The 25,022-nt window shown below is 36.8% G+C and overlaps 1 protein-coding gene across 3 annotated transcripts; it reads left to right on the plus strand.

The window, feature by feature from the left end:
* Window positions 1-3,348: 3,348 nt before the first annotated feature.
* On the plus strand, window positions 3,349-24,779 carry SIAH1 (siah E3 ubiquitin protein ligase 1). Of its 3 annotated transcripts, none has more exons than XM_060788098.2 (2): window positions 3,349-3,601; window positions 22,695-24,779. In XM_060788098.2, the coding sequence occupies exon 2, from the start codon at window positions 22,697-22,699 to the stop codon at window positions 23,543-23,545; it is 849 nt and encodes a 282-aa protein (XP_060644081.1). In that variant the 5' UTR covers window positions 3,349-3,601; window positions 22,695-22,696; the 3' UTR covers window positions 23,546-24,779. The 3 variants fall into 3 exon arrangements, with proteins under 3 accessions (XP_060644081.1, XP_060644079.1, XP_060644080.1); XM_060788096.2 differs by lacking the exon at window positions 3,349-3,601 and adding an exon at window positions 16,128-16,711; XM_060788097.2 differs by lacking the exon at window positions 3,349-3,601 and adding an exon at window positions 16,744-16,879.
* The last annotated feature ends 243 nt before the right edge of the window (window positions 24,780-25,022 follow it).

A 25,022-nucleotide genomic window follows, 5' to 3' on the forward strand; every position in this document is an offset into this window, starting at 1 on the left:
ATTTGTATTTTGCTTTGCATTGTAACTGTTATTGCTTGTATTGATGTATTGTGGACTCGGCCTCATGTAAGCCGCACCGAGTCCCTTGGGAGATGGTAGCGGGGTATAAATAAAGTTTTATATTTATTATTGTTGTTATTTTAAAAGTGAACCCAATATTGTCATATACCAAAATAAAGTGTTGTGGACATCAGGAGGGCTGAAGTTTGCCCATGCCTGGACTAGACAAGTTTCCTTTCAACCCTCTCCTGTCTCTGCCTGACCTAGCTCAAAGCAGAGGTTCTCACTTGGTTTCGTTCAGCTCCATCCCTCTACCCAACCCACATCAACGTAGGTGTTCTAAAATAGCCTTCTTCTATGTGGGTGGTATTTCATTATTGAACCAAGGATCCCTCCCAAATTTCCTTACAAACCTCTGCCTCAAACAAACCAAGGAACCTCAATCCAAGTTCTGCAAAGTCTCAGTAACAGTGGGAAGGGGACTCATTCATTGGAACTCCATTCCTTACCACTTGTGAAGTCCTGGGCACCGCAATTGAAGAAAGATATTGACAAGCTTGAAAGTGTCCAGAGGAGGGTGACTAAAATGATCAAGGCTCTGGAGAACAAGCCCTATGAGGAGCGGCTTAAAGAGCTGGGCATGTTTAGCCTGCAGAAGAGAAGACTGAGAGGAGACATGATAGCCATGTATAAATATGTAAGAGGAAGTCACAGAGAGGAGGGAGCAAGCTTGTTTTCTGCTTCCCTGGAGGGCACAATGGAACAATGGCTTCAAACTACAAGAGAGGAGATTCCATCTGAACATGAGGAAGAACTTCCTGACTGTGAGAGCTGTTCAGCAGTGGAACTCTCTGTCCCAGAGTGTGGTAGATGCTCCTTCTTGGAAGCTTTTAAACAGAGGCTGGATGGCCTTCTGTCGGGGGTGCTTTGAATGCAATTTTACTGCTTCTTGGCCTAATGGGGTTGGACTGGATGTCCTACGAGGTCTCTTCCAACTCTAGGCTTCTAACTTCCTGTGAGAGCTGTTCAGCAATGGAACTCTCTGCCCCGGAGTGCGGTGGAGGCTCCTTCTTTGGAGGCTTTTAAGCAGAGGCTGGTTGGCCATCTGTTGGGAGTGCTTTGAATGCAATTTTCCTGCTTCTTGGCCAAATGGGGTTGGACTGGATGGCCCACGAGGTCTCTTCCAACTCTATGATTCTAACTTCCTGTGAGAGCTGTTCAGCAGTGGAACTCTCTGCCCCAGAGTGTGGTGGAAGCTCCTTCTTTGGAGGCTTTTAAGCAGAGGCTGGATGGCCATCTGTCGGGGGTGCTTTGAATGTAATTTTCCTGCTTCTTGGCCGAATAGGGTTGGACAGGATGGCCCACGAGGTCTCTTCTCTAGGATTCTATGATTCTAACTTCCTGTGAGAGGTGTTCAGCAGTGGAACTCCATCTGAACATGAGGAAGAACTTCCTGACTGTTAGAGCTGTTCAGCAGGGGAACTCTCTGCCCCGGAGTGTGGTGGCGGTTCCTTGGTTTCATTCCATCGTTGATGGGGTTCAGAATGCTCTTTGATTGTAGGTGAACTATAAATCCCAGCAACTACAACTCCGAAATGACAAAATCATAATTTTTGAGTGATGGTCACTCCTTGTGTTGTGAGACGTTTAGTTGCCAAATTTGGTGTGATTTCGTTCATTGGTTCTTTCGTTTTTAAGGAACTCATTATGCACAGAGCATTATAGATAGATAGATAGATTTAGATAGATAGATAGATAGATAGAAGATAGATATATAGAAGATAGATATAGATAGAAGATAGATAGATAGAGATAGATAGATAGAAGATATATAGATAGATAGAGCTAGAAGATAGATAGAGATAGAAGATAGATAGATAGAAGATAGATAGATATAGATAGAGCTAGATAGATAGATAGAGATAGATAGAAGATAGATAGATAGAGATAGATAGAAGATAGATAGAGATAGAAGATAGATAGATAGAAGATAGATAGATAGATATAGATAGAGCTAGATAGATAGATAGATAGAGATAGATAGAAGATAGATAGATAGAGATAGATAGAAGATAGATAGAGATAGAAGATAGATAGATATAGAAGATAGATAGAGATAGATAGAGATAGATAGAAGATAGATAGAGATAGATAAAGATAGATAGAAGATAGAAGATAGATAGATATAGATAGAGCTAGATAGATAGATAGAGATAGATAGAGATAGAAGATAGATAGATATATAGAGATAGATAGAAGATAGATAGAGATAGAAGATAGATAGATAGAGATAGATAGAAGATAGATAGAGATAGAAGATAGATAGATATAGAAGATAGATAGAGATAGATAGAGATAGATAGAGATAGATAGTAGATAGATAGATATAGATAGAGCTAGATAGATAGATAGATAGATAGATAGAGATAGATAGAAGATAGATAGATAGATAGATAGAGAGAGATAGAAGATAGATAGAGATAGAAGATAGATAGATATAGAAGATAGATAGAGATAGATAGAGATAGATAGAAGATAGATAGAGATAGATAAAGATAGATAGAAGATAGAAGATAGATAGATATAGATAGAGCTAGATAGATAGATAGAGATAGATAGAGATAGAAGATAGATAGATATATAGAGATAGATAGAAGATAGAGATAGAAGATAGATAGATAGATAGATAGAGATAGATAGAAGATAGATAGAGATAGAAGATAGATAGATATAGAAGATAGATAGAGATAGATAGAAGATAGATAGATATAGATAGAGCTAGATAGATAGATAGATAGAGATAGAGATAGAAGATAGATAGAGATAAATAGATAGATAGAAGATAGATAGAGATAGAAGATAGATAGAGATAGAAGATAGATAGAGATAGATAGAGATAGATAGAGATAGATAGATAGAAGATATATAGATAGATATAGATAGAGATAGATAGATAGATATAGAAGATAGATAGATGGATATAGAAGATAGACAGATAGAGATAGAAGATAGATAGATATAGATAGAGATAGATAGACAGAAGGTAGGTAGATAGATATAGATAGAGCTAGATAGACAGGTAGAGATAGAAGATAGATAGATAGATAGATAGATAGATAGATAGATAGATAGATAGATAGATGGATAGAGGAGTGTGGAAGGGCCCCTCAGCCAAACACTCCCACAGGAAGCCTGGACAGCGCCTGGATTAGGCCAGGCTTTGTTGGGCCGAGGGCGCATGCGCGGAGATCCGTTCGTCAATCGACTAAAGCGGGCTGCTGCCGGAGGAGGCGGGAGAGGAGGCGCAGTCAGGGTGCGCGCGCAGCTCCCTCTCTGTGTCTCTGTCTCTGTGAAGGGGAAAAAGAGCGATCGATTCACTCGGCTGGCGGCTTCCCGCCTTCCTTCCATCCTTTCTCTCAGGAGCCCAGCAGCGCCTCTCTTTCCCCGCTCTGCCTGCCTGCCCGCCTCTCTGTCTCCCGGCCCCTCCCTCCGTCGTGCTGCTCCTTCCTTCCTTTCTTCCCCTCAGAAGAGCCGCCAACGGGCCCTCGCGAGGCAGGCGCCGCGTGGGGGGAGCCAGGCCGTGGCTCGCCGCCCAGCCCAGGTGAGACCACTGCTTTCCTTCCTTCCTCCCTCCCTCCCTTCCTTCGGCGGGGAAGTAGGCCGCGGCCTAGCCTTCCTCGCGGCCTAGCAGCAGCGCCTCAGAAGCCGGCCTCGCTTCAGGCTCGGGAGGCCTTTTGTGTCACTCCCGCAATTCCCAACTCCCCTCCCTCCATAGAGACAGCACTATAATATAGAGGAATAATCACATTGTAATGTAGGAATACTGATAGATATTATGTGGATGTGTGTGTGTATATAATATTCATAATTTATATTATATATACTCTCAACTTATGATATAGTACTATCTATATAAATAAGAATGAAATTTTAGTTTGTGGGAATAACAGAACTCAAAAACCACTTGGATGAATTGACACAATGTAATGTAGTAATACTGATATATATATATTATGTGCATGTGTGTGTGTGTATATATATAACACAGTATTAATAATATATATTATATATACAAGTTATGATATACTACAATCTATCTATATAAATAAATAAAAATGAAATGTTAGTTTGTGGGAATAACAGAACTCAAAAACCACTGGACGAATTGACGCAAAATTTGGACACTACACCCTATATATATATATATATATATATATACACACACACACACACCATACTATATATATATATATATATACACACACACATACACACACCACACTATCTATCTATATATATATATATATATATACACACACACACACACCACACTATATATATATATATATATATATATACACACACCACACTATATATATACACACATACACCACACACTATATATATATATATACACACACACCACTTCTATATATATACACACACACACTCACACGTACAGACACTTTATAAACACCCTATAATGAGTGACCATCACACATAACCCACCCCCCCCCAAAAAAAGCGGAAAAGGACTTAAAAACCAAAATAAACTAAATATAGACAATCATATGTAATGTAGTAATATTGATATATATATATTATGTGGATTGTGTGTGTGTATAACACAATATTGATAATATATATAATATATACTCCAACTTATGATATAGTACAATCTATATAAATAAGAATGCAATGTTAGTTTGTGGGAATAACGTAACTCAAAAACCACTTGGATGAATTGACACAAAATTTGGACACTACACCCCTAACAGACCAATGAGTGGCCATCACACATAATGACCCCCCCCCCAAAAAAAAACAGTGGAAAGAACTTAAAAACCAAAACAAACTAAATGTAGACAACAGTATAATATATAGAAATAATCACATTGTAATGTAGTAATACTGATATATATTATGTGGATGTGTGTGTGTGTATATATATATGTATAACACAATATTGTTAATATATATTATATATACTCCAACTTATGATATAGTACAATCTATATAAATAAAAATGAAATGTTGGTTTGTGGGAATATCATAACTCAAAAACCACTTGGATGAATTGACACAAAATTTGGACACGACACCCTATAATATACTGATATATATTATGTGGATGTGTGTGTGTGTGTAAAGCACAATATTGATAATATAAATAAAAATGTAATATTTGTTTGTGGGATTAACAGAACTCAAAAACCACTGGACAATTTGGACACAAGACATCTAACAACCCAATGTATGTCCTTCACTCAAAAAATGGATTTCGTCATTTGGGAGTTGTAATCGAGATTTATAGTTCACCTACAATCAAAGAGCATTCTAATCTCCACCAGCAATGGAATTGAAGCAAACTTTGCACACAGTTCTCCCATTTGGACACAACACCCTATGTGTGTGTGTGTGTGTGTGTGTGTGTGTATATATACATACACATACACACACACACACCACACACACACCACACACACACATATATATATGCACCCACACACCACACTATATATATATATATATACACACACACACACCACTCTCTCTCTCTCTCTATATATATATATATATATATACACATACACACACACACACACCACTATATATATATATACACACACACACCACACTATACACACACACACATACAGACACCCTATATACACCCTATAATGAGTGACCATCACACATAACCCCCCCCCTCAAAAAAGCAGCAGAAAGAACTTAAAAACCAAAATAAACTATAGACAACAGTATAATATATAGAAATAATCACATTGTAATGCAGCAATACTGATATATATTATGTGGATGTGTGTGTATATATAAAACACAATATTGATAATATATATTATATATACTCCAACTTATGATATAGTACAATCTATATAAATAAAAATGAAATGTTAGTTTGTGGGAATAACCTAACTCAAAAACCACTAGACGAATTGACACAAAATTTGGACACTACACCCCTAACAGACCAATGAATGACCATCACTTAAAAAACAAAATAAACTAAATATAGACAACAGTATAATATATAGAAATAATCACATTGTAATGTAGTAATCGTGATATATATTATGTGGATGTGTGAGTGTATATATATAACACAATATTGATATTATATATTATATATACTCCAACTTATGATATAGTACAATCTATATAAATAACAATGAAATGTTCGTTTGTGGGATTAACAGAACTCAAGTGTGTGTGTGTGTGTATACACACACAACACAATATTGATACTATATATTGTATATACTCCAACTTATGATACAGTACAATCTATACTTATGATACAGTACAACCTATAAATAACAATGAAATGTTAGTTTGTGGGAATAACCTAACTCAAAAACCACTGGATGAATTGACACAACAGTATAAAAAATAGAAATAATCACATAGTAATGTAGTAATACTGATATATATATATATATATATATATATATATATATATATATTATGTGGATGTGTGTGTATATATATAACACATTATTAATAATATATATTACATATATTCCAGTACAATCTATATAAATAACAATGAAATGTTCGTTTGTGGGATTAACAGAACTCAAATGTGTGTGTGTGTATATACACACAACACAATATTGATACTATATATTGTATATACTCCAACTTATGATACAGTACAATCTATATAAATAACAATGAAATTTTAGTTTGTGGGAATAACTCAAAAACCACTGGATTAATTGACACAACAGTATAAAATATAGAAATAATCACATTGTAATGTGGTAATACTGATATATATATATTATGTGGATGTGTGTGTGTGTATAAATAAAAATTTAATGTTCGTTTGTGGGATTAACAGAACTCAAATGGATGTGTGTGTGTGGATATATATATATATATATATATATACACACACAACAGAATATTGATACTATGTATACTCCAACTTATGTTCGTTTGTGGGAATAACATAACTCAAAAACCACTGGATGAATTGACACAAAATTTGGACACTACACCCTATAATCTACTGATATATATTGTGTATGTGTGTATAAAAAACACAGTATTGATAATATATATTATATATACTTCAACTTATGATATAGTACATTCTATATAAATAAAAATGAAATGTTCGTTTGTGGGAATAACATAACTCAAAAACCACTGGATGAATAGACACAAAATTTGGACACTACACCCTACCATATACACACACACACACACACACACACACACCCTATATACCCTATATACACCCTATATTGAGTGACTGTCACACATTACCCCCCCCCCAAAAAAAACAACAGAAAAAACTTAAAAACCAAAATAAACTAAATATAGACAACAGATACAAATAATCACATTGTAATGTAGTAATACTGATGTGTGTGTGTGTGTATATATATATAACTTAATATTAATAATATATATTATATATACTCCAAATTATGATATAGTACAATCTATATAAATAACAATGAAATGTTAGTTTGTGGGAATAACCTAACTCAAAAACCACTGGACGAATTGACACAAAATTTGGACACTACACCCTATAATCTACTGATATATAGTATGTGGATGTGTGTGTGTGTATATATATATATATATAAAACAAAATTGTTAATATATATTATATATACTCCAACATGATATAGTGCAATCTATATAAATAAAAATGAAATGTTGGTTTGTAGGAATAACATAACTCAAAAACCACTGAATGAATTGACACAAAATTTGGACACTACACCCTACAGACACACACACACATATACATACACCCTATAATGAGTGGCCATCACACATACCCCCCCCCCAAAAAAAAACCAGCAGAAAGAATTTAAAAACCAAAATAAACTAAATATAGACAACAGTATAATATATAGAAATAATGACATTGTAATATAAGTAAGTAAAGTAAGTAAGTATATATAACACAATATTGATAATATATATTATATATACTCCAACTTATGATATAGTACTATCTTTATAAATAAAAATGAAATGTTATTTTGTGGGATTAACGTAACTCAAAAACCACTGGATGAATTGACACAAAATTTGGACACTACGCCCCTAACAGACCAATGAGTGACCATCACACATAATGACCCCGCCCCCCCAAAAAACAGCGGAAAGAACTTAAAAACCAAAATAAACTAAATATAGACAACAGTATAATATATAGAAATAATCACATTATAATGTAATAATACTGATATATATTATGTGGAGATGTGTGTGTGTGTGTGTGTGTGTAATATATATATATATATATATATATATATATAAAAAACACAGGATTAATAATATATATTACATATATTCCAACTTATGATATAGTACATTCTATCTAAATAAAATAAATGTTAGTATATGGGAATGACATAACTCAAAAACCACTGAATGAATTGACACAAAATTTGGACACTACACCCTATAATCTACTGATATATATTGTGTGTGTGTGTGTGTGTATGTATGTATATATATATATCTATATCTATATATATAACAGAATATTGATAATATATATTATATATACTCCAATTTATGATGTAGTGCAATCTATATAAATAAAAATGAAATGTTAGTTTGTGGGAATAACATAACTCAAAAACCACTGGATGAATTGACACAAAATTTGGACACTACACCCCTAACAGACCAATGAGTGAGCATCACACATAATGACCCCCCCCCCCCCAAAACAGCGGAAAGAACTTAAAAAGCAAAATAAACTAAATATAGACAACAGTATAATATAAAGAAATAATCACATTGTAATGTAATAATACTGATATATATTGTGTATGTGTGTGTGTGTGTGTATAAAACACAGGATTAATAATATATATTACATATATTCCAACTCATGATATAGTACATTCTATATAAATAAAGTAAATGTTAGTATATGGGAATAACATAACTCAAAAACCACTGAATGAATTGACACAAAATTTGGACACTACACCTTATAATCTACTGATATATATTATGTGGATGTGGGTGTGTGTGTGTGTGTGTGTGTGTGTGTGTGTATGTGTATGTGTGTATATATATATATATATATATATAAAACACAATATTGTTAATATAGATTATATATACTCCAACTTATGATATAGTACAATCTATATAAATAAAAATGAAATGTTAGTTTGTGGGAATAACCTAACTCAAAAACCACTTGGATGAATTGACACAAAATTTGGACACTACACCCCTAACAGACCAATGAGTGACCATCAAATTGTCCTATGTTAAATGTGTCTTTAATTAAGAGCAAAGTAATACTCAGTCTCTGTACAGATGTACAGTCTTGTAATTCAGAGTAGTGTGCAAACATAATATGGAAACTGCCATATTAGGTCTAGAAATACTTAATATACCTGCAATGTTTGATTTCTTTGCAAATATATGCTTCTGGTGACTAATGAAGACAGACACCAGAAGCACTCCTCCTTCAGATCCCCAGAGACAAACCTCTGTTAACTCTAAAATGCTTTCAGTTGGTAACTTCCAACTCATGCTCTCTCTGCATTTGCAGGTAATTTCATGTGTTTTTAGGATGTTAATATAGAACAAATAAACATAGAATACCACAGTTGGGTTCTAGAAGAGCTTTTATACAGGGTGAGGCAGCATAACTTCCTTTTTTCAAAACTTAATAAAACCCATTGTATTAATCAGATTTTTTTAAAAAAAATATTATAATGTAGACGCATACCTAAAGTTTTGTTTTATGTAATTTTGAAGGTCAAATTAGGTAGGTGACGTCCCCCATTGTCCATACACTGAGTAAACCGATTTCTGGCGTTTGTCATGACTCTTGCCAGCATTATGTTATGTTGGCAATTTCTTCCTGCATGATGGTCTTCAAATCTTGTAGGGTCCTTGGACAGTTCACATAAACACAGGATTTCAAAAAAACCCATAGAAAAAAATCACAAGGGGCCAAATCTGGAAAGCGGGCCAGCCACTCCAAATCTGCTCGAAAAGTAGGCCTCAACGGCAAAAGCACACTCCTCACTGTTCCAATGCATGATGGTGACTGAACTGTGTCAGGACAAAACTTTATATTCCCGCCTTGAGACCACTATCGCTCCGCTACGTCTTCAACCGACTGAATGGCGCACATTTTAAATAAGGAAGTTTTGCTGCCTCACCCTATATATACACCTAATGGCTCTTACATGACCATCCAGGTTTTTGGCTACTTTTTTAAAAAATGAGAGTGTTCCTCTTGTCCTCATAGAGCAGGCAAATTATGTTAAATGAGGGACAATAAAGGCAGCACTGGGGGATTGCTGCATTTTGAAACTAACAACCACTTCCAATTTGAATCTATTTACTTGAGTCTGAAAAAGTGCTTCTAATTTTTAAGCACATAAGCAATAAAGTTTTAATCCAAAAGCATTCGTCCTTACAAGTTCATTTCTGATTATGTTCACCATATCTAAAAAGAGATAGTTTCATTGGTAAATTGCAAGGGCTACCAAGAAGCATACATGATACAGCTCAAATATTTAAAATGTATCATGAGGAGACAGCAAAGCTTAGAGAAGGCAATTATGCTGGGGAAAGTGGAAGGTAAAAGGAAGAGGAGCCGACCAAGGGCAAGATGGATGGATGGCATCCTTGAAGTGACTGGACTGACCTTGAAGGAGCTGGGGGCGGTGACAGCTGACAGGGAGCTCTGGCGTGGGTTGAACGAATGAACAACAAGTGCATTTTTGTGGTTTTTATTTTTAAAAAACAAAGAGTGCATTCCTTTATTATTTTCAGATTTCTGAATGGAGTTTGAAGAAAGTTCTGTGCATTATATTAAAATATGCTTTGAACAAAGGTTTTCTTGAAAATGCATGTAAAATGGTATCATAAATGCAAATCAATTTAGGATTATAAGAGCCAACAGTTTGTAAAGAGGTGAGGGACCTTTTTAAAATGGGGGCACTTCAGTATTTTCAGTAAATTGGTAAAAGTTACAGCTTTAAATAAAAATCCTTGAATGCCTTTCCTTTGAAAATTAAGGAATTCTGTTAAATATTGGCTTTGCCCATCAGAAAGTGAATCTTCAAATATAAAGTGCAAATCGATACACTATCTACTTGCACTTTATATTAGGAACATGGGAAGTTGCCTTGCATTGAGACTAGCTCACAGCAGTTAACGCTTGCCAGCATCAATTTTCCAAGATTTTAGGCAAGATTTTTTCCTTAACCCTGTGCCTGGAATTGGACATGGAACTTAGTCATGCACTCTGCCATTGCATTCCAGCCATTCAATACAAGATAAGATGTATGCAAAGATTATTTGCTTATAATATTAAGAGTCAGAAAAGAACACAAGGAGCTGTTGGATTTGAGCCATCTTCTTGCTGAAGGCAGAAAAAAGCATATTTTCTTACCATAGCTAACTCAACCTGCTTCTAGTTTCTACACAATTGTGTGCATATCTGCCTTGACAGATTCAAGACAAGGTGTATAACGCTGGTTATGTATTGGGCTCCCTATTAGAGTAGCATGGTCACCTTTTCTGGACATAGTTTGTGGCGTACCTCCTGAAAACTTTGGATGCTGCTGTGCTATAGAGTGACAGCAATCTTTTGGAGTTTGTCATTGCTTTCGGTGGGCAAAATCCTGGAAGCACTACTGCTGCAAACCCATACTACTTGCATCAGGCCTATTTTGTATAAGCAAGGCTTGAAAACCTTTCCATTTCCTCAGCCCATATAGATGGAGAGGAAGATGATGCACCAGCACTGCAGTGGCAAATGAATTGCATAGGAATAAACCATTTTACCCTGTTCCTCAAGAGTGGGATTATGGTGGTCATTGTGCTTCGTTCTTCTTACCCTGTCAGACTGTTGTTTTTGGCAGTTGTCTTTCAGTCCCAAATTAATGCTTGTGTGAACTCTTAAATGTTCTGATGTACTTGAGTTTTGGAAGGCCTTCTCTGCTGTCTAAGGAGAGCTATATATGTCTCAAATGGATGAATCCTTTGAAGATTTATTCTGCAAACAATGTAGAATATTGTTGGAAGCTTTCATATATATTTAGTTGCTTAGATTTGGTCTTAGTCCAGATGACTGCTAAATGATGTGTGTCTGCAGTGAAATTCTGAATTATTTCCTTCTGGAAACAAACCCTCCAATAATGTTTGGGAAACTTCAGAGGTGACCCCCAACACAGGAAAGTGCTTATGATAGGAGGAAAATAGGATTGAAAGTTTTAATGTGTACTCAGACCATTGTATACTGCAAGTGGAAATCTTTTAAACTACACAGAGACAGAGGTCCAAATAAAAGCTACTTATTTAATATTGGCACTATTATTTATAGAATTTTAATGTTTATGGGTACCACATATGAAATTGAGGAAAAATTATTGTAATTTGGTGGTGTTCGTATCAGATTAAAGCATTGCAAGTATGTTGAATGGTATTATAACATTAGTGACTTTGTAACTAAGTTAGTTATTTACTTCATTGTGAGTTTCTATTCTCATCTTGCAGGTTACATATAGCCAACCTTTGAAATAACAGTTTGCTCCCCCCCCCCCTCATTTTTCCTGTGCACCCTTTCTCACTAGAACTGGCCAGTTGTCCCTCATGAAATCTTGCGGTTGACCATTTCACCCAGTTCCCACCCCATTGCCTGCTTTATGCCCATTTGGACTTTTTTCTCTCTTCAAAATGGGAAGTGGTTGTCATTGCGGTTTGAGAAATAATCCATATGGCACTAAAATAGTCTATATGAGCTAAAAGAGGTATTGAGAAATTGAATTAAATGTCTGGTTGTAACTTTTGCTGAAAGAAGTTTTTTAAAACACTTTTTTGGGGGGGTTGGTGGGTAAGGGAGGAGATACAAAAGTGGGGAGAGTCTGGTCTTCTATGGTCCTGGGATGATAAAGCCTCTGTCATGTCCTGATACTTCTAATAATGTGGATTGAAAACTGGAGTTTGAATTATTTGATTGAGGAATAGTTTTAGAAACAATTAATCATTTCTATTAAGTTATCTATGTTTGGATTGTTCAAAAATAACCAAACTTCTATGTATCATTGGAGTCAGCTGGGGCTTTGCAGGTGTTGGACTAGTGCCTGGATGCTGTCATGGGCTGGATGAAGGCCAGTAAACTGAAGCTGAATCCTGGTAGACGTAGGCTCTGTGAAATGGAAGTTATTCCATCCAGGAATTGAGTAACAGTTTGTTCTGGATGGGGTTGGACTCTCCATAAAGCAACAGATATCCAGCTTGGGAATGCTCCTAGTTTCCATCCGTGTCACTGAAGGCTAAAGTGGGCTTTGTAACCCAGAGTGCTTCATGCCAGCTTTGACTGGTGCCTATGACCTTTCCTGGATAACCTAACCACAGGTAATTCATGCACTGGGAACCTTCTAGGCTACTGCACTGTGTTCTGCATGGGGCTGCCATTGAAGGTTTGGAAACTGCAGTTAGTGCAAAGTACAGCAGCTTGACTGCTGAAGAAATATCATATACACAACATTTAATGCCAGTTTTAAAATAATTGCACTGGCTGCCAATACATTTCAGGTCTGAATACAAGGTGCTTATGGGGATACCGCAAGCCCTAAATAACTCTGACACTTGAAGGAATGCCTCTTCCTATGTTTACCTGTCTGAGAATTAAGATCTTCAGAAGAGGAGGGGTTTTCCCTGTCCCACCATGAGATGACTATGTCAGGACATGGGAGAAAGGCTTCTCAGCTGTTGCATCCCAGCTATGGAATGCTCATCTCCTGGAGGCCCAGCTGGCACCAATGCTCCTCCCATGAAAGCCTTTGAACCTCATTAATGCAACCTAAATATTATTATTTACAACTTTTTCAACTTGGTTTTTAAACATATTGTTGGATGTGATTTAAGTTTATGTACAGTCTGTTGCTGTTTTAGCCCGTTTAACCTGTTCTACTGCTGTTACAAATTTCCTTGCGATCACTTGACATAGGATGGGGTGTAAATATTTTAATAAATATATAAAATAAAGTGCAATGCTTTTTTTGTTATTAGAGTAGTGCTTTGGAAGAAAAATGAATAGCAAATACAGTCTAGAGTATATAATTTCAGGATGTTAGTGATATATTGTCGTTATCTATGTTTTCTTAGAGCTAAACATAGCTAAACACAGTCCAATTGCTACAGTTCTGGCAAGCAATTTTGTTTTCTCCAGTTTTTTTGTACTTCCTTTAGAAATACATTAATATAATAACTGTCATCACATCTGTAATGTAGAGCAGCAATGTAGTATGCATTGATACTACCTCTTCCATCTACTGATTATTTACATTTTACATTTATTTATTTACATTTTAAAAGATTAGGATTCCATGATTCAAAACATAGCACTGACCTGTAGTTGTCCCAACAGTTGGTTTGTGGCAACGTACCTAGCATATCTCTTTTCCATCTCATGTGGAACCAGGGTCATATTTAGGAAGTAAATGTATAAAAGAGAAGAAGAGAGAGGGGGCCAGGGGACATTCCATCTTGTCTCCAGTGCTATTCTAATAATATAAAATATAATAATATAATATAATATATATACATAAAATATTTATAATATTATAATGTAATGCAATATAATAATATATTATAATTATATATTTATATTACATGTAATATTACTAATAATATTACGATATAGTGATATGGTGCAATATAGCAATGTTTAATGCTGATATTGTACTATGCTAATAATATAATATATTGTATGTAATATATACCTTGTAAGCCGCTCTGAGTCCCCTTCAGGGTGAGAAGGGCGGCATATAAATGTCGTAAACAAACAAATAATAAATAAATAAAAGTACCAGATCCTGTATGATCTTGGAAACCAAGCATGTTCATCCCAGGTTAGTATTTCAGTGGGAGACCACCAATGGATATGAAGTTCTGTGAGCGATGTAGTTTGCATTAGCCACAGATTCATCCGTCCATGGTTTGAAAATATTGCAAATTTTGATTTTACACACAGTTTTACTATGCCATTGCATATAATGGGATTTAAGCATCCGTGAATCTTCATATCCATGGGATGTATGTGGGGATAGACTGGAAACAAATCAAGGACTAACTATATTCCAGTGAAAGGAACTCACAAAACCATCTCTGAGTATTCCTTGTTTAAGAAAACCCTATGAAGTTTTTAGGGTCTCTGTATGTCGACAGGTAACTTGAAGGCACAGGAGACTATCACTTTGTTTAGAAGCATTTTGAAGTGCCCGTGAAACAAAGATAAGAATAAAGAGCCATAATTTTGCTCCTTTTTTGTCGTTGTTGCCTTAACTGTGTATGTGTGCGCGTGTTTTTTTTACACATTATCCATATACATTCCTTAAATGCTTTAAACAGTGAAAAGTGTATCCATGAACTTCTAGAATTAGCAGTTGCTTCCTCCATGTGTCATCACTGTTGCTCTCTGCTGTGCCTAGTATTTTGTATATGGTAATCCCTCCCCCCATTTTTTGCAGAGACGACAACAACTTCCACCCCCGGATTACTATGTCCTCCACAGAGTTTGGGTTCGCTAAAGTTTCTTGAATTTTGCCAGCCCAGTTTGCTAAGGGAATCCTTTTCTGGCGAGATCACAGAGGAGAGTGCACTGCTAATGTTATCTCACTTTTGTTTCTTTTTTAAAAAATGATCCTTAGTTCAGAGAGCGGCCTTTTATGGGAAGGTCCAAAATTCAGAGGCTGTGCAGATGCTGTGCTTGCAAAGAGCTCCAGATTGAGTCACTGACCTGGCCAGGTAAAGTTGGAAAGGACCCCAGTAAACACCGTGGAGAATTGTTGCTAAGTTAGCATCGAAAGCCACATTGTACAGACATTGCCCTGACTCCTTAGCACAAGAATAGAGTGATGCCTTTGAGGTGAGCTGTGACTGGGGCTGGCCTTGCGTGGCAGAGAAAAAGCCCAACCCTTCTTTTCCCAGCGTCTCCTTTGCTGTGCTCAGCAGTCTCTGGCTCTGAGGAATGCTTGCCTTAGCTGGCTGCCAGCAGAGTCCGGCCGGTCATGTGAGACTGGTCCGCCCCATCACCCGCCTCCTTCCCTTCCCTCCCTGGGCTGAGGAGGGACGCCGCCTCTTCCTCCTCCTTTCCCTCCCATTTGTTAGGAGCTGAAGCAGAGCAAGATCAGGGCTCTGTCCACAGCCGGTGGCTTTACTCCTGGTGCTGCCGTCTTCACTTGTTTTGTCTTTGGCTGTACTCTTCATTCTTGGGCTAGAGCTTCATTATCGTCTGGTTGGATGCACTTGAAATCGTACAAGATGTGGTGTTGGAAATTCCAGGATCCTTATCAGGGAGCCTTGCTGATCTAGTGGATATACCTAATTGGAGCTTTGCCAGATCTACAGCTTCACCTCTTCTACTCCCACCTTGCTTTGGATTACTTGGAAAACTTTACTTCAACGCGGGGAGCTGACTTTCATTGCCCTGGTTTGTCCCAGGAGTGGCGAGCCTCTTGTGGCTGTGGCCCCCCTTCTGGGTGCTGTATTCCTGCCTTGGAGTTTCCAGGAGGGGCCTCTGTTGTGGATTGTTTTAGTTTCTATGGAGAAACGCAATGAGCTCTTTTACTCCTCATGACGGGGAAATCCGCCTTCAGTTTTTTATATGCGTGGAAAGGAGTCCTTGATACATGCCTGCCAGGAAATAAAGCCAGCAAAAGAAAAGGTAGCCATTGTTTGACCAGAATAGTTAGGTGCTGCATTTCAGTGTTAAAAGTTCGCTGTTGCCTGGGATATCACAAGCATGCACTCTTCATTGTTTGGCTCGATATCAGAAATGCCTCTGGGTAATTCTTCAGTATGAGAGCTGATCCTGCAGTTCTTAGTCCAGCTGGTAATTTCCTTTTTTGTAAAATCTAAGGAATTTAGCAAAATTAGGTTTGTGGCTTATACCTTTCCTTGTCTTTACATTCAATACATGTTTGAAAAGGGGCAGAAATAACTACAATCACTGATACACTTCATGGGAAAACAGACCAGTGTTGACATTGTCCACATGGCCTGTTTTACATTCTATCACTCTACAATAATGGCACCACCCTGGAATCTAGCGTGACCTGTAACACCGAAGAAATCTTATCAGGATCTGAATATAGTTTTCTTCCTGAAGTGCTGCCAAGTATTGAACTGACCTAACATGTTTGTCTTTAGTTACCATGATAAATAAAAATGGGGGGAGAGATAAGAGACTTGCCTTTCTTTGCTTTCATCTGAGTATCTTTTAATGCCAAGACACAAGAGATGCCATGTATTGTTTTCCCTTATGCTGACATCAAACATCCTGAACATATTTCTGCTCATTGGAATTTTGGAGCATGTAGTGGTAAAGAACAAAGTAGCTGGACTTCTCTCATATGATAATGGACTAAACTGGATTCGTGTAATCGTTATTGAGAGAAGTCTTGCTTTAATCAGAGCAGATGCATTTATAGGCTGCTGAAAGCTCTATCTGTATTTCAGAATTGGGCAGGACCTGACAGGCTCTGTGATGATGAGAAAGGATCCCACACTTAGCACACATTTTGTAGCTTGTGTTTTGGGAAGGCACATAAGGCATACTTAAGAGTAGTGGCTCAACAGGCTGTCCTGGTTCTCCTTGTTGTATGAGGATGAGTTTTCCATCCAGAGTCACAGGCCTTTTTGCATATATCCTCCTGATGTTGATCCTTTTCATTCCTAGAGACTTGTGTTGAGATTTCTGCCAGTGAAAATGACTGTGGTGGTTGACTTCAGCTGTTGCCAAGTAGTAAATTGCTCATTTTAACATTGCTTCTTCTTTGGGAGTTAATATAGCAGGTCATTAGAAACAGCTTGCAGATAACCACTCACTCCCACTATTTTGCATGTGTTCTGCAAAGGCAGCTTCACTCAGGTTGCTGATATATATATGTGTGTGTGTGTGTGTGTGTGTGTGAACCACAAGATAAAATCATATATATGTGTGTGTGTGTGTGTGTGTGAAAATCATATATATATGTGAACCACAAGATAAAATCTAAGCTTGGAATCAGGTTTGTCAAAGGTTGGGTCCAAGGTTGATTCCACAACAAAAGAAGAGTGTTAGTTACTCAAGAACAAAACATAAACTGTGCATGTTGATAGAAGAAAAGAAAATACTGTGGTTACCATAAACATATGACTGTCCCATTTAGTATCTGTGTTCCCATGGTGCTCTCAGGTTTAACTCTTCCATTTCAGTAGCATCTGCACACTGCAGTGGCCTTGTAATTTAATTACTCTTGGTTTTTTGTCCGGTTGCTCACTGCTTTATCTTGCAGAGATCTTATGATTACAGTACTTATCAACGCCTAATGGAAAAGGAGGTATGCAGATTTCCCACTAGGAAAATATACAATTTTTAGGGTATTTTCACAGTAATTTAAAAATGGAAGTGAACTTTATTTATTTCTAGTTCCATAATGGCATTTATTTTTAAAAATCAGTTTCATTTAATATTATATTATCTATGGCAAAACATAGATATTATGGTGATGGGGCTGATCAGTTGTTACTAGTAAAGTAATAATGTAAACACAACTACTGAAATGATTATTATTGTTGTAAACACAAGCAGAATGATACAAATGTCAAAAACAATCCCACAAGGTTAAACAGAAAAAATAGATAATGATATTCCACTTGCATTTTCTCTCAATTTGATATATCCTATTATCTTAACCTTACCAGCTCCACAATCAAGTCTCACTTGTATTCAGTAGTTTTTCTCCCCCTCCCCCACCCCACCCTCTGGTGTTATTTTAATTGATCAATCGTGAAGAAAGTATGATTCAGTTCTTTATATTATCCTTTTCTATTTACTTTAGCTATCAAAATTCCCCATTTGAGTCCCAATTCTTCTTGAAATGGCTTGTTGTGTATTTATTTAAAGAATGGTTGTGTTAGTTTTCTTATTGGTTTTTTTTTTTTAAAAAAATTGAACTTTCATATCATAACAGTTAGCTATCTAGGTTTAGGTATACCCAGCAAAAGTGAGAAAGGTGAATTTTTTATGTTGCATGTTGGATATCTGATCATTAGAAAACAAAGGAGACCCATGGCTTTCTTGATTGAATTACAGTGTAGTGTGTTCATTAGCATGCAAATAAAACAAATCTGAACACCCCATACCGGGAGAAAAGTAGGATTAAAATTAACTAAATAAATAAAAATATTTTAGATGCATATTCATATTGTAGCAGGCAGTGAATTCTTACTTTTGTTAAGTAGAGATCAGATTCTTTTTCTAAGATGACACCATCCACTCATGTTCTTCTAAATTTGTACTGTTTGAAAATATAATATGGTCTCCATATTCATGGAGGATACGTTCCAAAACACACACACAAACACACACAACGATGGATACCAGGAAACCCTGTTTTGACTACATAGGCAGTCTTCTCTATTAGCTGGGCATAAGCCCCCACAAAGTGAAAAGACACAAGTAAAAAAATGTCTGTTTTTGAACCTGAGAACACTTTTCAAGAAATATCAAGTTTTAGCAGCATGACATTGTTGTAAACATCCACTGCGGTCAGACTCTCTAGGAATCTCTTGTTCTTCTGGAGGTATCCTCCAGCATAACTATGATCAACCTTTGGCAAAAGATGATCATAGTTACCTTGAAGATTCTCAAAGATTTCTAGAAAGAACATTTTAATCAAATCTGTAAACAATCAGATCAGCAAAAGTCGATTTCACAAATATGGAGAGATAACTGTATTTGGGTTAGAAGCATACTATCAAATAGCACTGGAGGACCTAGAGAGGCTCACAAACAGTTCCAATATTGTCTGGAGATGAATAGTGAAACGGTGGATATTCAACCTGTGGAATAAGAAGGCCTTTTTCTGTATTCACTCAGACATTAAGTCCCACTTTCTCAAATACATTTTACTCTGAGTCAGCGATTATGATTACATTCTTGGATACATAAAGGAATCATAAGTCCACTTAATTTTGGGCATTTGATATTAAAATATTAATGACTTAATCCCATTCATTAAACACTTTAAACTGTGCAGTGCAAGTGTACAATAAGACTGCAGTATAAGCTTTGAGTCTACACCAGCTGTATTTTCTAAGGTACCTAATAGTGTTGCAACTACAAAATAGTGTAGCCAGATGGCACATTAACTATGTTATGAAAATATTTTGACTAATTTCAACAACCAAGTCCACATGGTTTCAAGGGTGAAAAGTACATTAGATTGATGTTTTTCTCTTACTGTTTTTTTTTAAAAAGTTGCAGTCGGCCCTCTGTGTCCATGGATTCTGCATCCACAGATGCAACCAACCATGGCTAAATCTGGTTTGGGAGTATAAACATTCTGAAAAGTAAGCTGCACTACTATAAAGCCATATCCTGCTATAGCCTTTTTGTCGGCTCTCTCAGGCAGTCTTTTAAGTTGTGCACCATTTTTATAAAAGGGACTTTGTTAGCAGTGTATATAATGGATCTTGAGTATCCACAGATTTTTGCATCCATGGAGTTCTTAGAACCAACCCCCATCATATACTGAAGGCCCACTGTATTTACTTTCTTGTTTAGAACCACCAACAACCTCTGATGTTGTAGTTCTTCCTCATGACAATATTGCTTGCCTTGATAAGTCACAAATGACTTGTTATAATTTTTCTCATGACAGTATTGTTTAACTTGATAAGTCACAAGGGTGATTGTGATTTTTGGTAAGGCAAATGACTTCGTAAAATAGCTAATTGCTGCCCAGAGTATACTGCATACACCTTTTTGAAATTGATCAAGCAGCCAATTTCTTTAGCAACACAAAATTAATTAAAGAAGCTCTGTGTGTGCGTGTAGATGCATAATTTTTAAAGCATTTTGCTAATTAGGCTGATTCCTTGATGTTGGAAAGCAACATTCCTCTCTCTGTGAGATCATTAGCAGTGGACCCTGTTGAATGCCTAAGGGTTTCTCTGTGTGGGGTAAAAATATTCAGTCAAACAAGCCAACTTTAAACAAGTTGATTTTGCAAGTGGTACGTTTTTGGTTTTTATTCTAACAGGTGAATTATGGCTGCAGTTTAATGTTTGTGTGTGTGGTCTAGGGTGCAGTGGCAATCATAAAATTTATTTATTTATTTTCATGAAAAACTGCAAGTTGCTTCTGGTGTGAGAAGCAACTTGCATAGATTTGATGAATGCAAAGAAATGCTCTTGAGTTTTTTCATTCTTAGAAACTTTTCTCATAGACTTATTAAAATGAATCTTAGCAATTTCTGTGTTGGTTATTAGTGGCTTTCCTGGTTACTCCATAATAATATTTAATATTCTGTTTAAACTTCGACTTCTGTCGTGCACAGTGAAATACAGTTCAATCCCATTCACTTCAGTAGGACCTAAAGACACATATATGTGTGCAATCTTTATGATTCAGCGCAAATCATGAGTCAGGATTTGTTTCCCATCAGTTTCAATTTTATTTTCATTGGCTCACTTAGTGGAGGATATTGGCAGCAGATGTAGATTGGCAGCAGCCTAAAAACAGTAAACATAGGGAACTCCTACAAGACATGGTTATTGTCACTACTTAAGTATTAGCTTTACACATACATGTACTATGTCATTTAAAATACATTACTTGTTGAATGTGTGTTCTACCTTTCCACTACATGATGCTGTAGTTAATCAAATAGCAGTATCAAAATAACAAGAAACCACAACTAGTTAGTTGAATCAACACATTGATAGTGCTCATAAAGATTATCTTATAGCACAGTGTGTTAAACCTTTGTGCTGGCAGGCTGAAATAAGATTTGCAAGCTTGTTTTCTGCTGCTTCAGAGATAATAATAATAATAATAATAATAATAATAATAACACTTTATTTGTACCCCGCTACCATCTTCCCAAGGGACTCGGTGTGGCTTACATGAGGCCGAGCCCAAATACAAGAATACAAGCAATAAAACAACAATACAAGCAATTAAAATAAAACATGGACAATAAATAATGCAACATTAACAATAAGACCACACGATTAAAACTGTGGGAAGGCCAAATGTAAAATTAAAATTGAAAGTAATGCTGGAACATGGGCGAAAAAGTGATGGTGCATTTATGGAAAACATACAAGCAGACCTTTAAAAAAATGTAAAGTGCTTTGGAGGACATAGTGCTATGGGATCATTATTCTGGGAAGGCATATTTAGGATTAGGATATAGAGCAAAAGATTCAAATGGCAGAAAAAGAGATTATACCTAAACATTAGGAAGAACTTTCTAATGGTATGAACTGTTCACCAGTGGAATATGTTGTCTCGGAGTTTGGTGGAGTCTCCCTCTCTGGACGTTTTTAGGCAGAGGCTGGATGGTCATCTGTCGGGGGTGCTTTGTTTGTTCCTGCATGACCCTTGGAGTCCCTTCAGACTTTATGATTTTGTGTATAATAATAATAATAATAATAATAATAATAATAATCCTTTATTTGTATCCCGCTAACATCTCCCGAGGACTCGGTGCGGCTTACAAGAGGCCGAGGCCCACACTGCTGGCTCGGGTTCAACTTAAGATGAAATAATAATCATCCCAGGGTCAAGGATCATCTGTGTATTTGGTTTTTGTGGCCTAACTGGGGATTTTGCATTTGTCTCCATTGAATTGCATTATCTTTTCTTTCTCTTGCAGAAATGAGTCGCCAGACTGCTACAGCACTTCCCACGGGTACCTCCAAGTGTACGCCGTCTCAGAGGGTCCCTGCGTTGACTGGCACCACTGCTTCCAACAATGATTTGGCCAGTCTCTTTGAGTGTCCGGTGTGTTTTGACTATGTGCTCCCACCGATTCTGCAGTGCCAAAGTGGCCACCTTGTCTGTAGCAACTGTCGCCCCAAGCTCACATGCTGCCCAACCTGCCGAGGCCCCCTCGGTTCCATCCGTAACTTGGCTATGGAAAAAGTTGCCAACTCTGTACTGTTTCCCTGCAAATACGCCTCCTCTGGCTGTGAGATAACTTTACCCCACACCGAGAAAGCAGACCATGAAGAGCTGTGTGAATTTAGGCCTTATTCGTGTCCATGCCCTGGTGCTTCTTGCAAATGGCAAGGCTCTCTGGATGCTGTCATGCCCCATCTCATGCATCAGCATAAGTCGATAACAACATTGCAAGGAGAAGATATAGTTTTCCTTGCTACAGACATTAATCTTCCAGGGGCTGTGGACTGGGTTATGATGCAGTCGTGCTTTGGCTTTCACTTCATGTTAGTACTGGAGAAACAGGAGAAATATGATGGTCACCAGCAGTTCTTTGCGATTGTACAGCTGATAGGAACCCGGAAGCAAGCTGAAAATTTTGCTTACCGCCTTGAGCTCAATGGTCATAGGCGACGATTGACTTGGGAAGCAACGCCTCGATCGATTCATGAGGGGATTGCAACTGCCATTATGAACAGTGACTGTCTAGTCTTTGACACCAGCATTGCACAGCTTTTTGCAGAGAATGGCAATTTAGGGATTAATGTGACAATTTCAATGTGTTGAAGCTGCAATCTGATCTTTTCAGGCCAGTGTCTAAGAGAGAAAAGTCAAAACACAGTTGCATTCAGTTTCAAGGAAACCAAGGTAAACATCTTTGCCTGCCAGATGTGAACCATCTGGTTGGGAGAGACTAGCATATATGAAGGCAAATTAATGGGAAGGCAGTTGAAGTAGAGGCCACAGTTGCATGTAATAACACTAATATATTTAAAGTGAGTCAGCAGGAAACCACTGAATATATATATATATTTGTGTATATATATATATAAATATATATATAATATTATATTATATACCCCCAACGGGCATCCTTTTGTATTGACAATTGATTTTACGAAAAACGCTGTAAAATAATTCTAAACTTGTTTGTAGATTAATTGTACTTTTGAAACAGATACTGTTTTGTGTTTCATTTGTGCTCCTTTCTTTTGACTGACAAGCCATGCAAAAGGGCGGTCTGGTATTGGGCCGTTTCTTCTCTCTCCCCTCCTCCTTCTCCTCTGTAAGTTACTACATAGTATTGCTGCTGTTCATGTGTAAATTTTCTGTATATTTGCTAATTTTTATTAACTTCCAAGTTTTTCATTAAATAAATGACTTTTTCTTTTCTGTAATTCAGGTCCCCTTCCCCTCTTTGGACCTTTTGACATAAATTGCAGGTGTCATCTTCAGATTCACACAGTTTCTTATGGTAAATTGTATAGTTATTTTATGTTTAATGTGTAATGTTTTTGGGGGTTGCAACCCTGTCTTTGGCTAGAATGCAGCTAAGTCCCATTGGTGGAAACTTAATGCTGTGTAACTGCGTAGGATTGCAACCCTTTGTCTCTTTCCAATAGTCCATTCGATGATGCTCTTGTTCATTCAGTTGCTTTTTTGTGGACACGCCAGTCTCTGAACTGAGGCCCTTTTTGGACAAATTCCTTTTTTAAAAGGCTTCCTATAAATTGTAGACGCCATTGCATTTTGAGTTCAAAAATTGGAGATTTGTTTTAAGAATGTTCTAATTTAAAACAAGTGGAAGTTCAGATAGGTTTTCAAAGAATTTTAGAGACCTTTGGACATTTTGAAGTCATTCTTGTATCTATTGGTTGTGCAGTACAAGAAGGCATTGTCTATATACAGTATTTGTAACTATAAAATATAGACCATTTGTTTAAAGGAGACAGTTGAAATAAGCTGTTTTTGGTCTTTTTTAAAAATTCTGTCATTAAAAGAATTCCTGGCAAACTGAAAACGCTTGATTTTCTTTTCCCTTTATGGAATGGAAACTGTCTAGAATGGAATATTGCTCAGAACTGCTTAGTCTTTTATCCATGGTGCTGATGTTGTCGTACCTGAGAGGATCTCACCTTGCTCTTGCAGCCTGCTCTTTGAATGTTTTCCTGTCAGGAATGGTGGGGATGGATGGCACTCAACAGCTGGTATAACAGCTTTTCAGAATATATATACGCATGTGTGCATGCAATATTTTAAGTCA

The sequence above is a fragment of the Anolis sagrei genome, chromosome 8, assembly GCF_037176765.1.
Source record: "Anolis sagrei isolate rAnoSag1 chromosome 8, rAnoSag1.mat, whole genome shotgun sequence".
NCBI classification, from domain to species: Eukaryota; Metazoa; Chordata; class Lepidosauria; order Squamata; family Dactyloidae; genus Anolis; species Anolis sagrei.